This window comes from Gadus chalcogrammus, chromosome 7 (genome assembly GCF_026213295.1).
Source record: "Gadus chalcogrammus isolate NIFS_2021 chromosome 7, NIFS_Gcha_1.0, whole genome shotgun sequence".
NCBI lineage: Eukaryota > Metazoa > Chordata > Actinopteri > Gadiformes > Gadidae > Gadus > Gadus chalcogrammus.
The window spans coordinates 17,546,775-17,562,402 of NC_079418.1; the positions used below are offsets into that span (position 1 = coordinate 17,546,775).

Sequence of the window (15,628 nt, forward strand, 5' to 3'; positions counted from 1 at the left end):
TGTGTGTGGTTAATGAGTTGGTAAAACACGTGCACATATATAATGCGTACATGTGCATGTGCAGCCCTCAGAGTCGTTAAGAGGCCGTCTGACTCTGAACCCTTTTATTAGTTCCTCGAGTGCCAGACTAACCACAAGGACCCTGACCACAGCTGGATCACAGCAAGATGGCCACAACACCGTGTCCGGGCTCTCCCAGTCTGTCTGTAAATGCCTCATCGCGAATACCCCTGTATATGTGAGTGCATCAGAATGCATACCCCTGTGTGTGTGTGAGTGCATCAGCGTGCACCCCGCTGTGTATGTGTGAGTGCATCAGTGTGCACGCCCCTGTGTGTGTGAGTGCATCAGTGTGCACGCCCCTGTGTGTGTGAGTGCATCAGCGTGCACGCCCCTGTGTGTGTGATGCATCAGCGTGCACACCCCTGTGTGTGTGTGTGTGTGTGTGTGTGTGTGTGTGTGTGTGTGTGTGTGTGTGTGTGTGTGTGTGTGTGTGTGTGTGTGTGTGTGTGTGTGTGTGTGTGTGTGGGGGGTCTCCTGCTTACCGGACCACGGGCTGGGGGATGGCCTCCAGGTTGGCTGGGACCTGGACCCCCTTCTCCCACTCCTGTCTCCACGGGTCCGAGAGCACGTAGAAGTCGCCCAGCTGGGCCGAGTCCGCCAGCTTCATGGCCGTGATGAAGTCGGTGCGGAACACCTGGGGGGACGAGGCAGAGAAACGAGACCCGGTTAGGACTCCCTGAAGGAATGATGTGGTCCTGTCCTGGCGTTTGGTGGTGGGATCGGGGTATCCTCGTTCTTAGCGCATCTTGCTCTCTAGGTATTACCGGTTCCTTCGTTGACTTTACACTGCATGCAGGAGTTATATCCCATTTCAAACCAGCACAATCATAACAGAACATCTTAATCTCAGACTTTGATTTTGATCTTTTCTACATTTTCTTTGGGATTTTACTAGAGCGATAACAATAATACCAGGCAAACATTTCAGATGCCAAATTAGTCCTTTGTTTTGCTTTGGGTAAACAGAATAATAATCAGCCGAGTGAAGAAACATCAAGCAAGAATTTCCAAACAACATACGAGTGCTTTGTGCAGCATTGATGAATAAGATAATAGCGCCAATACGAGAGATAATAGTTTACGGACAGTCCCAGAGCAATTATTTTCTAAACCACGGACGCAATAAAAAGCCATTACTCCCAGACTCTTCTGAGTCATCTGCATGTTTCAACCCCACAGACATCCCTCATGGTAAATATCTGTAGGTGTGTGTGACCCGTCCTTCACTCAACCGTGTGAAGGACAGGATGGCGAAAGGTGGAGAGAAGGGGTGGAGAGAGAGGTGGCGATGGGGAAGAAGTGAAAGGGTGGTGGGGGTACAGGAGGAGAGAAAATAGATTGGATGAGCAGTAGGAGGAAACATTGGAGGTAGGGGAATGGCGAGGTGGAGAGGAGGGAAGGCTGGGGTGTGAGGAGAGAGGAGAGAGGGGGGAAACAGGCAGATGAAGAGAGGGATGGTGGCTGAACAGGGAGGTACAGAGAGGGAATGAGAGGAGAGGCACGGAGGTGGACAATTAACAGGGATGTATGGAGACAGGGAGATGGAACGAGGGATGAGGGGAGAGGCAGGGAGGAGGAGAGAGGGAGGTGAATGAACAGGGACGGAGGGAGAGGGAACCAGGCAGGGAGGTGGAGAGACAGGGAGGAGGAGAGAGGGAGGTGAATGAACAGGGACGGAGGGAGAGGGAACCAGGCAGGGAGGTGGAGAGACAGGGAGGAGGAGAGAGGGAGGTGAATGAACAGGGACGTAGGGAGAGGGAACCAGGCAGGGAGGTGGAGAGACAGGGAGAAGGAGAGACAGGTGCTGCTGTATTGAATTAGAGGCGTTTATTTTGAAGTCAGAGGACATGCTGTTGTGACATTCCTTCTACCAGTGGGAGACATAAGGCCTCTGAATGCAGTGTTAAGGCTTGCTGCTATGAAAAAAACAAGCCAATCATGCCATGGTTGTAACAGTTACCCCCTGACGATAGAGCGGAGGATTCTAGAAACCTGGTTATGATTGAAGTGTTGGTAAGCTAACACATTTCCTCTTCTGCCAGCAGTAAAAGGTCATCTGCAAAAGTATGACTGCACTGATAGCAGGTTTGTGTGTTTATGTGTGTCTTAAAGTGTAAGCACACAGGTATGGACACACACACACACACACACACACACACACACACACACACACACACACACACACACACACACACACACACACACACACACACACACACACACACACACACACACACACACACACACACACACACACTTTAAAACAATTACACACAAATTAGACAAACACAGTCCCATGTTTTATTAGCCCTCGATCTCAATCTGTATGTCTCCGTACTTCAATTTCCTTCTCCATCCATCCACACCTCCCTGTCCATCAGCGTCTCCATCTAGTGCTAATCCTACCTCTGTTCTTCCACCACACCCTCCTCCAACCTGTGATGGCCTCCACACAACCCAACAGGGTGGAGCCAAATCAAACGAGTTGAAACAAACCGACCGAGAAACAGGGGATGAAACCGACTAGAGATAGAAGGGCTTTGATTTGCCAGGTAATATTTCATAGTAATAATAGTAACAGTGTCCTCACACGTATGTACCATGGATACAACGAGGGCGAATACACCTTCTGGAGGACAAACAGAAGGTGCTGCAGCAACATGAAGAAGGGACACGCTAGTAATGCAGGAGGGAGGGATGAGGGGAGGCGAAGGGTGAATGCATGGTACGACGCTGTATGTCACCGTCAAATGAACTGGAGAGAGAGGGATGAAGAGGCCGAGAGAGAGCAAGGTGATGCGTCACTGTGCTAAGGTTAGATAGTGGTGGCAACATACTGGAAGGGACGAGGGATGAAAATGAGGTCGAGGAGTATGTTAAATGGTTGTGTTGTAAAGGCAAAGTGACAGGCAAGGACGGTGGTGTGTGTGTGTGCGTGTGCGTGTGTGTCATGATTGCAAATAACGTTACCCAGCTTCAGTTGCCTGGCTGCTGTTTAAATACAAATAAAGAGTGAGCTACAGCGTGCGTTCGTTAGCGCTGGACAAAACATATGCAATGATATCAATAATAACGTGCCCACATAACGCCATGTTGCATCATTGAAAACGACTTTGTGGATGCACAGTTGACGCTAAAAAGAGGTGCGTGCCATCTCGCTGTAGTGTTCAGCTAGCTTGAAATGGCCATTCTCCATAACCACATGATAAAACAACAGAAACGGGCCCCAGGCCAGCAGTCGGTGGGACCAGAGATACACCCTTGATGGAGGAGAGAGGCTCAACCCAGATGAGTTATATCCCAGAGGTGGCTGCCTGGTTGTTGATGTGGATTCCAGGTGGTAAAGAAAGTTCCACAACCAATCAGTTCAATTATCTCTGTTTGAAACACAGCAACGGGTAGCAGAGCGAGTTTCCACTGCCCGAGCAAAATCACTCAAACTCGTCTGCCCAAATTGTACGAGGCCACTTATGATACCATGACCCTTCATTTTAAAACCTATATTTCCATTGAGATGCATTATTCTTTTATACACCTTCAAGGCGTTCATGGTGTCATTATGTTAAACCTGGTCTAACACGGGGGTCTCATCCTCCCCTTGGGAGCCACTTAATTTAAACAAACCTTCTGGTCTCAGCAACAACATGTGAAGACAGAGGCTTTTACTATACAATACATCCTGCCTCCAAACATGTCAACAAATAATAAAACATGTTTAGAGGAATTTGGGGAAAATCAACAGAATTTGACATAAATGGACAAAGGATAGACAAAGCTAATCATGTTGACTTCATATATCCTCTACCGCTATTGTCAGTCATCAGATGGTGTTCATCTTGGAAATCACACTTTTCGCATTAATTCCAGAAAATGAGCAGCACAAAGCATTTTTTTATGATGACAAAGCCTCTTCATGTTTGGCAAGTACCCCGTCCTCATAGCAGTCAGCATTTCTGACAGGTTTGACAAAAAAAGAAGTCCCAAATGCAAAAGATTGATCGTGGAATAGAGGAGATGTATGAGCAGTGAGGGCCATTCACACAGTCAGGTGAAGCAACAATGATGGCTTCTGTACACCACCAGTTTAGGGTGTCAGACTGTAAAACTCTCTCCCTCTCATTTTTGTAAAATCCTGGTAAAATAGGTTATAACCTTTATTACTAAGAAGTGATGATGAATCCTATATTCATGCCACTGTGGGATTCAAGCACATTTCCTAAACCAAAGACTTATAAGTAGAGGACCAACAGATATACAAACAGCCAGACAGACAGACCAATAAAAATGATGAAGATCCCCTATTCCTATATCCCACCAACTCAGCAACCTTTAAAAGAAGAACACACAATTGTACAATCTCACATACTCCCATAAACACGTCTTGTCGAATGATAAATTTATCTCTCTCACACACACACACACACACACACACACACACACACACACACACACACACACACACACACACACACACACACACACACACACACACACACACACACACACACTTCCATAAACAAATTCTATCAGCACACATTCACACTTCTTTTTCTGTCAGCAGCTGTGTTGTGCTGAGTTATGAGCTGTGCGGACGCGGGCCCCTCATTAAGTCCAATCTGGGTCGACAGCGAAGACGCGTAGAGGGATGCCAGCTGACAGGCTGACGACATTAAAAGTCGCATTGGAGAAACACTGGCCTGCGTTGGAGATCATTAAGAGCAGATCTGTGTATAATAAAAAAGCAAAAAAAAAAAAAAAAAAAAGCAAAATGGTGTATCTATAAGTCTTAGGAGCACCAGTCGATAGATGACGCATCCATCACTCGGCAGGAATTACGCTCGATGGCTGATGTGCCGCTACCCTTCAGCTCCAGGGAGAGCAGCCAGGAGATGGATGCTTGTAACCAGGCCGTCGAGGGGGGCTTGAAATTGATGAGTGATCATTGATCTGAATCTCCTGCTGTTGAAACCGTCACGTATTATCGCCCTCCTCTGTGGATATAGTGGTATGGAACAACAGCCTTTAATCGTTATTCAACTGGCCTCATGAAGGAGACTTTATATTAGTATCCCCCTAGTCTGATGCAGACTAGCTGAAATCTGGGCACACGGGACGTTTCATTTCGGTACACTTCATCTTTGTTTTGACCAGTCATGTTGCTGGAGGCAGCATCTGTAGTTGAACACAAACTGTCTCAAGGCATCAGGTCAGAACCGTGCAGACTGGCCACTGTGGAAATAAACTTATTAAAATCCCTTTTTGAAAGCTTCGCCCACTCATGAAATAAATGTCAACGTAGAATTTCTAGAAACAGGAAACAAGGCTCAACTCCATCTCTGCAGTGTGTGGTTCCTGGCCCAGGCTCTGAGCCATATCCCCCAAGAAGTTCTGCTTTAACAGAGGACTGCTGACGAGCCGACGTTTAAACCTACAGACAAAAAAAGGAGCTCCTGTATATGTATGTTTTTAAAGTTCCTCATCTTCATAAAAGCTGGTTGGGAGTAGGCATGGTCTTCTTATCCGGGCCGTCTCTGCTTTCAGAGTTCTGGAAGCCCTTCAAATGTCAAACCAGTCTTCTGCGGTTAAAGTAACGCTGATTAATATTCTCGAGTACTGTGCCATTTACAGGGTGAACGCACATGTCCTAATGTACCTTCTATTCCTTGTGGAGCGCAACTCTTGAGTCAAATAAACGCTAATGTTGCCGATTAGATGTACTTTAATGTGCAAGAGCGATAGGTCAGGATAAACACTGAACCATAAGAGGCTAGTCTATATTTATTATCTGCCTATTAATAAGGTTGGTGCGCAGTGCGCACAGACAAACACACACACACAGCGACAATACCATGCCATAAGACCTACAACAGAGAAGAGGACAAAACGCACACACACACTGACATTACCATCATCAGACCACAACGCGTCGCACACTTAAGCATACACACACAAGACACACACGACACACACGACACACACGACACACACACACACACACACACACACACACACACACACACACATGGCTTGATGTGATACCAGTCACAAGATAAGGCCGCTTTCTGTCTGGGCCCCACACCTGACTCTCCAGGTGGTTATCCACCAAACAGCCTCCTTCCTAGATGGCATCAGCCGAAAAAGGTTAAGAGCAGCCAGAGAGAAAGCTTCTTCGCCAGTCATTACCTTCGCAATCATGCAAAGGAAGGTAGCGTTTACAGGGCATTGTGGGTAGGCCGGCGAGGCGGAAGCAAAGTGGCTCCAATCATGGTGAAAAAGACTCTGAGGAGCGCTTTTATGTGAGCAGCTGCTCCACTCTGAAGACTTCCAGGCAATTAGCGTCAAGATGCTCCTTAAGATGACAGTGTAAAGGCTTGTACACACAACTAGGCCAATACATGAAATTGAATTACAAAAAAGAATAATGATGGAGATGTTGGAGATTGTTTTGATTATACCGGAGATCCACTCGGGTCGGAAGCTGGGCATATTTTGTATACATCCTCATATTATCATTGTTATTGATATCTTTGTGTAGCAGTTCAAGGAAGATCCAAACATGTGGTAGAAGATGCATTGACATTCAGCTCAATTCCTCTGTCTATTAAGATGATTAGCTCTACTAGCCATCACAGCTGTTTAAATAAATAATGACTGCCCACTTGCATGGTAAATGTTTAATATTCACCATGCGATCATGGTCATAAATATAGATTTTATTTTCTTTATTAACACATTTTTCGTCTTAATCATATTAAATCTTGTGGAATAGAATCACATTACTCCTAGCACGCTTTTATTTCCTGGAAACATCAGATAGAGCAAGTAAGCTCTGAATGCCATCAGTTCTCTTTTAAAGGTTAACTGGAAGTGGCAGCTGGTCACAATGACGCTGTGCCTGGAGTGACGTTTGTCCAGGGGTTGGCTCTTTAACCCCTCTCTCATAGTCTCTTCTCATCTCCGCTTGAGACGAATATTTGGCTTTTGTAGATATGGTCTTTCCGACTCTATCCGCGATAAAGGAGCTTCAGCGCCAAAGCTGATACTACTCACAAATGATTCACTCACATGTCTGCAGACATGCCCATCTATAATACAACAAGGTGAAATCCTCCAGCATCACCGCCTGAATATCATGGCAGACAGGAATGAGGCATAGTCAAGCTGTGCTTCAGCATTCAAATAATAAATAATATAGCTGGAACAGGCCTGAAAGATCCCACTGAAAGGATTGCACATGCGTCTGGTTATTAGGCAGATTTACAGCAGACATTATCCACGTCAGAGCAACTGATTCTGGCAATGACGCATGAGGGAAAGAGAAGAGAAGGAAACAGAAGGAGGGAAGAGGAGGAAAGGAGGAAGAATAACAACAACACTTATTCCCCAAGTGGCTCGATGACCCGGCTCTCAGTAGTGAGTCACAGCAGATGTCAGCTAATTTTAGCACCATCACAGATGCAGGCCTCACTCTAATGATTGGCGGTCCACAGGAGCCTGGGAGAGGTGTGCGCTCGCGCGTTATTTTTAGGCAGCATCAGCATCATCACTATGAATCAAGAGATGCAAGCGGGTTGGTGAACAACACACATTCAGCCCATTTCACACATTCAGCCCATGCTGGACATTTACAGGCATGTGGGTCAAGTGTGAGTGGGAGCCGGTAACAAAATGCCTTAAGGTCCATTCCGCAAATGTCCCTGCTAAAGACTTTGCAACATTTCCGGTAATGTTCCTGCATAACCATATGTCTGAAGAACAATGCTGTCACATTACCGGCATAAGCTTGAAAAATGTAGCAGCTTGCTCTGTTGACAACTGTGTTAGCCAATCATAACATTTTTCAAGGAGGTGATGCGTTAATTGCCTGCTCTGCAGTGTAAACAGCGTTCTTGTTATACATACATGGGAGAAATATAAATCAGTGTAAAATGTTTCCTTACAGTGGATTGGAGAGCTCACCAGATCGGGTTATGACACAGGTTTAATCAAAGGAATGGTAAAAACTTTACGAATAGGACGGATATTGTTTTCAAAATGCATTTATTTCGGAGCGATAGAAACACGTAATTTCTTGGAAATTATGACACACATTGCCAGTGGTCTTGTGTGAACATAGAAACTGGTAATTTCACTGGTAAACGTAGACTCGCAATTTTAGCGCATTCATGTGTGAAAGGGGCTGGCAACCTTGCCACCCTTTCTTACACAGTACTCCCTCTAACAAGTCATACTCGTGCCTATTGCTACAAAGTACCCGCAAATGTCTGGCATGGACACATAGATAGATACAGAGGAAGAGAATATTCAGAACAGAAAGGCACCATGCAGGCTTTTTACTAACAAATATGATCATAAACTCTGACAATAGTCAAAGGTATGTGTGACAGAGGTGTTGTATCAAAATAAGCTGTTGAAATGATTATCTATAGAAAAAAGGGGAATTGCTTTTACAATATGAATTGAGAACTTTGACCACACAGCTTTTACCCCACCCTGAAAGCTTTGGTGGTAATATCACAAGTAGTGATATCACAAGTAGTTTCAGTCCAAAACGGTGGGATATACAAATAAACATCAGAAACAAAATCGGTTTCCTTCAACAGCGGGACATGTGGTCATAAGAGTTCCAAAAAACGACACATTGAAGAATTGTGTGGATATTAAACCAAAGACATTACAAGCAATTAAATGGTTGTAAATAGTTTTGCCATTCTTCATGGATACATTTAGCATAATATGGGAAATGTGTAAGGGATTCACATTTGGCCCTGGTAAAGGTGAAGCAAGCATGCAATACAGCGTGTCGCTGGAGCAGTCGCACAATTCAGCTTCCAGGTGTGTAACTATACAAATATGAACCAGGGTGTCGCTGGAAAAGGAGTGTGCATAGTCAGCAACACTTCTGTGGATAAAGGTTGGATTAAAACTGGGGCAAGAGAGTGAGCAAGCGAGAGCGAGGGAAGATAAACTCAACACTCCCTACTCACACTAACGAGCAAGCACCAGCACACACATGCACGAGTATGTGCGCGCACGCGCACACACACACACACACACACACACACACACACACACACACACACACACACACACACACACACACACACACACACACACACACACACACACACACACACACACACACCTTGATGCAAATGACTTTGCCAACACAGCACGTTTCGGTAGAGGATCTGGTGAGCCGCCTCAGAAGGGGAGGTGTGATGCTGGCTGTGACCTAGATATTCCTTCTCTTTTTTTTTTTAACAATCAAACACTGCAATTACGATAAGATTGTACTTGGTTTTTCAGGCCGAGTGTGTAGGGTCTTGTGTTTACAGCTTTAACGCTTAAAAACAAGGCATTGCGGGTTTACTCCTGGGCGCCGTTATTGGAAGCTGCTGCACTTTGAGGAACAAGACCATCTGAGACATTTGTGAGCAGTGGAGTGGAGTTCCACTTGCCATGTAATGTCCCCTATCATGGGGAGCAGAGAACTCAAGTTTTATTCTTAGTACACAAAACAAACTTAACAGCAGTCTTCGAACACAACATATTGAAAAAATTGTTGATGCGTTTGTTCCCTTAATTTGCAGTGTACCACATGTGTGGAGTTTGTCACGGCTCAGAGGATACCACAATGAGGGAGGGAAGTTTGGCGATGCTTGTTTTAATCACTCTCTGTTTCTCTGGCAGCTGGGAGTCCCAAGTGCTTCTTTGGTGATCACTGAGTGAGACAGAGACAGAGCGATAGAGAGCGAGAGAGTGAGAGAGCGAGAGTGAATGTAAGAGCGAGAGCCAGAGTAGTGGACAGCTCTTTGAACCTCAGTTCACACCTGGCATAAGAATGCGCCTGGACTGACTACTTGTGATTGGAATTCCCTTCACCGCACTATAATCAAATAAAAACCTACATCATTGTGGTTTGCAAAGACATAGTGCGTTGATTTTAACCTGCGGGACTGAGGCAGCAATGCAGTTCCACACGCATAGCCTGCTGCAAATAATACAAAGAAGAAGAAGAAATCAAAGATACAGGCCGAGTCCGATTCCTTGGTGAACAAAATCAGCCAAGATGTTTGACACAAAAAAAAGTGTGTGATGCCATCATACGCTATTTGATGATTTGGATTTACTTAAATACTTGGCGTACACACTGTTAAAAGCATGTGCCATGATTGTTGATTGAAATTGTGTTATTGAAACCCCTTTGATAGAATTCTTGGTGCGCAGCAGAGTGGATCAAACAGTTGTTTGAGATACCGAAAATCAATCAATTTATCCATTGTCCGTCCCTCAGTCAAATCCCCCCTCTGGCTAGAAGCACAGTATTAAACACCCATGCTTCTGCCCTTTTATCCCCTCTCCATAACCCCCTCGTCCATCCCACAGATGGACAAACAGACGTGTGTGTGCGTGTGCGTGTTATGTCTCGGCTGGCAATTGTCAACAAGCATGACGAAAAGAAAAAATAATCCCAGGATTCTTAGTGTTTCACTAAGTTGGCACCCTGTTTGTGTGAGTGAGACAGTGTAACATAAACTCCATGTATTTCTCCAGATGTTTGCAACTGGTTGCCATGGAGTTTCACAGCTGTGTCTTCTAGCCTCTAATGAGGTACTGCAGCTGTCAAACTGGTAAGATACTGAGGCACACACACACACACACACACACACACACACACACACACACACACACACACACACACACACACACAAAGAAGTGCCAGTGAAAGTGCAGGTGTTAAAGAGGACAGAGAAAAACATTTCAACCGATTCCACCAACACCACTTCCTTCCTCCCAGGGTGCATTGGGGTCGCATGAAGCAACTTTTAAATTCATTGTTATATTTGATTACAATAAAAATGAAACTATGAGGAGAAAAACTAACTACGTGTGATGTCTCCAAAGGGCAGATTCTGAAATGGTTTGTAAAGGCCCCAAAAAAATATCGACCATTGCCAAATGTTTATACATTATTATAGATACAGCAGTTCAGCAAAAATAGAGGAGACGTGATGTCTGTCAAAGAGAACAAAAGGAACAAACATAATGGGTGTAGCCAGGGCTGAAAGTGAATCATACCGAACAATAAGATGCTCTATGCTCAAAATAGAGCATAGACATGAAGGTGATGTGGTTCTCATTGGATGATGAGATCACAAGACCCCAATCAGTGTGACAAGACCAAATGCACCCTCTGATCTGGGGCATGTGCACCATAGAGTAGCAAAGTGGGGGGAGCTCATGTGATGTGTGCACACCGTAGACTAGCAAAGTGGGCGGAGCTTATGTGACATGTGCACTATAGTGGGCGGAGCTTGTGGTTCCAGAAGCAAAACCCAAATAAACTTTCCTGTGCGAGTTTCTTTTTTCTTTTTTTACAATCACTGTAGGCTCCTGGATTATGTCGGGATCATATTAGGTTGTACAATTGCTTTCCTTTTTGTAAGTTCTTCAAATTTTGAGAAATAACGTTTTTATTATTTATAACAAACGTGTACCGCAATACTGTTTTTTTGGTACAGTCTGTGGTTAAATAAGACTCAATAGTAGATTGATTATTAATCCTGTAGCAGCTATACGGACATACTCCATAGCAGGGTACAAGTGCAGACAATGTTGTTTATTCAAAGCTTGGCAGAAATACAAACATTAGGAACATCACGGAGGAAACTGTCTGCTCGAATGCGGTTAAACCAATGAATTGTTGGCAGGGGTTACTCTGCAACACCATAGGCATAGTCGCTGTGGTGACGATGTAAGAAACAATGTTCCAGACTCTCGTCAGACACTCTCGTTGTACATGTGCAGTGATATACATACTATTAAGAACGGTAGCAGTCTAGTTCTGCAACAAAAAAAAAGTATCCCCACGCACTATGGTTGTTTGGTTCTGACTGTTGATAAAGTGCATTTGATTGTTTGAGTTAAGCTGAGGGGTTTATGGAGAAGACCAAAGAGAAGCTCAACGCATGGGAACCAAGTTACGTTCTCAACCCCGGCATGGAGGGCAGAGGGGGGCAGGAGGGAACCTGTTTTAAAAACCATGATTGGTTGAGATGTTCAATGAGACTCGAAGTTGTCTTCAGGTCACGACATGCTCGAGGCCTCTGCAGAATGTATGCAACCCGACCAGGGGTCTGCCATATCAACACAACCAGAGGTCTATGATATCAACACAACCAGAGGTCTATGATATCAACACAACCAGGGGTCTGCCATAGCAACACAACCAGGGTCTACGATATCAACACAACCAGGGTTCTGCCATATCAACACAACCAGGTCTGCCATATCAACACAACCAGGGGTCTATGATATCAACACAACCTGAGTCTATGATATCAACACAACCAGAGGCCTATGATATCAACACAACCAGAGGTCTGCCATATCAACACAACCAGGGGTCTATGATATCAACACAACCAGAGGTATTTGTTGCAGATTACAGCAGACCTACCTTTGCTTTGATTTAATTGACCATCAAACTTTGGTAATTGTTCTACTTTTGAAAGATGTTCAGTTTGTACAGTCCAATAGTATACAAAACGTAGACTTTGTGTTCACCGGTTGCTGTTTGATGCCTGGTACGTGCATGTATGCTTTGGTCAAACTCCACCGAAGCCTTTTGAGCCCTTTACTCAAAAATATGCATGTACACAGTATTGTAACTTTGCCTTTTTCTTGATGAACAACAATTTTGACACACTATTTCAAAACTGTTTGTAGTAATGAATAATCGAAGAGAGAGTCACGTACGTTTGAGTTAAACATGACGGGCTTTCTACTTCTGGGAACTAGGACCTTCCAGTAAAGCTCTGCACACTTTGCAACTCTATGGGCTCATAGTTATGTACCATGTCATGTATTTTGGTGTTCAATACTATAAAAGATCATGACCCCATATGAATTTATTAAATTAAAGAGTAGAATCATACCATATATTAAAAAAAAAACGAAGGTGTATATGTATATCACCTAAAGATTCATATTTATACATTTCTTTTAAATGTCACATTGTTTTAAAGGTATTCATCCATTTAAATCTCAGACTCTAATATTACTGAATTATGCAGATTCAAACCATGGTCTTTTTTCAGGCTGAAGTCCCACATAAGCTTGATGACTTTGGGGGCTCTCCTTTAATTAAGCACTTGTTCAAGTGCACCAACACTTCAAAAACATGAAAATCATGCGTAAATCACTTCTCCAGAGGCTCCATTCCTCCTTGCTCTATGGGTATAGATACATTATTAATACTCTTATATTGTAGGTCAAAAAAACATTACACAAAATAAACCAATATACCTATATATTTCAATAATCATAATATATTTTTTTTATTAAATCTCAAGTAAATATTAATATAAATATATATCTATATATATATGACGTCTTCAACTGCTGAATATGGCTGCAAAAATGATGAACACACCAAAGCTTTCAGTCATTTCCATTTGTCGATCGGAGCTTGAAGAAACATTTCGGCTAAGGACTGAATGGAGAGTTATATCTTATTTAGGGCCATGAGCGCTTTTAAAGTCAGGCCAGACTTCGGCAGCACAAACTTCATGATAATCAGAGGTGCATAGCTGTCGGGTCGATGGTCCACACTAGGGACTGGGAACATGTGGGGTACACACAAAAAGACTGTCCGCACCTTCTCAGAAAACACGCCAAATCCGTCAGGAACGTCTGAGGTTCATCACATAACATGAATGAGCACAGAGGTTCATCACGAAACATGGATGAGGACAGAGGTATATTTTATCAAATATTATTATATATACAGGTCATGCTCAGAAAATTAGAATATCGTGCAAAAGTTCATTTATTTCAGTAATTCAACTTAAAAGGCCAAACTAATACATTATGTAGACTCATTACATGCAAAGTGAGATATTCCAAGCCTTTATTTGTTATAATTTTGAAGATTATTGCTTACAATTTCTGAAAACCCCAAATTCAAAATCTCAGAAAATTAGAATATTGTGAAAAGGTTCCATATTGTAGGCTCAGAGTGTCACATTCGAATCAGCTAATTAATCCAAAAAACCTGAAAAGAGTTCTTGAGCCTTTAAATGGTCTCTCAGCCTGCTTCAGTAGGATTCACAATGATGGGGAAGACTGCTGACCTGACAGTTGTGCAGAAAACCATCATTGACACCCTCCACAAGGAGGTAAAGCCTCAAAAGGTAATTGCAAAAGAAGTTGGATGTTCGCAAAGTGCTGCACATTAATAGAAAATTAAGTGGAAGGGCAAAGTGTGGAAGAAAAAGGTGCACAAGCAGCAGGGATGACCGCAGCCTGGAGAGGATTGTGAGCAAAAGGCCTTTCAAAAGTGTTGGAGAGCTTCACAAGGACTGGACTGAGGCTGGGGTGAGTGCTTCAAGAGCCACCACACAAAAACGAATCGGTGAAATGGGCTATAAATGTCGTATTCCTCTTGTCAAGAACAAAAAACAAACGTCAGAAGCGTCTTACCTGGGCTAAAGAAAAAAATAACGTCTTTTGCTCAATGGTCCAAAGTCCTCTTTTCGGATGAGAGCAAATTTTGCATCTCATTTGGAAACCAAGGTCCATGAGTCTGGAGAAAGATTGGAGAGGCACAGAATGCAAGATGCTTGAAGTCTAGTGTGAAGTTTCCACAGTCTGTGTTGGTTTGGGGAGCCATGTCATCTGCTGGTGTTGGTCCACTCTGCTTTATTAAGACCAGAGTCAACGCAGCCGTCTACCAGGACATTTTAGAGCACTTCATGCTTTCTTCAGCGGACCATCTTTATGGGGATGCTGACTTCATTTTCCAGCAGGACTTGGCACCTGCCCACACTGCCAAAACTACAAAAACCTGGTTCAATGACCATGAGATTACTGTCCTTGATTGGCCAGCAAACTCGCCTTACCTGAACCGACATAGAGAATCTATGGGGCATTGCCAAGAGAAAGATGAAAGACATGAGACCGAACAATGCCAAAGAGCTGAAGGCCGCTATTGAAGCATCCTGGTCATCCATAACTCCTCAGAAGTGCCACAGGCTGATAGCATCCATGCCACGCCGCATTAAGGCAGTAATTCATGCAAAAGGGGCCCAAACCAAGTATTGAGTACATATGCATGATTATACTTTTCATAGAGCCAACATTTCTTTATTTAAAATACTTTTTTTATTGATTTCATGTAATATTCTAATTTTCTGAGATTTTGAATTTTGGATTTTCATAAACAGTAAACCATAATCTTCAAAATTATAACAAATAAAGGCTTGGAATATCTCACTTTGCACGTAATGAGTCTACGTAATGTATTAGTATGACCTTTTAAGTTGAATTACTGAAATAATGAACTTTTGCACAATATTCAAATTTTCTGAGTATGACCTGTATATATTGCTGAATTTATCAACACCTCTCTTAGGTACGGCATAATCATTTCTACTGAAACAAACGTTTGAAGCACAGTTCAAAGCTTGCGTTTAGACAGTTTAGACAAAAGGACTTGTTGATCTAATAATTGAGCAGCGGTTCAAGCCATTTCAAATTACAAGGATGAAAAGCATTGGTT

The 15,628-nt window shown here is 43.5% G+C and overlaps 1 protein-coding gene across 1 annotated transcript in view; it reads right to left on the reverse strand.

Moving 5' to 3' along the window:
- Nucleotides 1-15,628, reverse strand: part of jade2 (jade family PHD finger 2) — a 120,622-nt gene that overhangs the window by 73,519 nt on the left and 31,475 nt on the right. Inside the window, exon 4 of the mRNA XM_056594812.1 lies at nucleotides 546-697. Coding sequence (XP_056450787.1) covers nucleotides 546-697 — 152 coding nt within the window. The remainder of the gene's footprint in view (nucleotides 1-545; nucleotides 698-15,628) is intronic.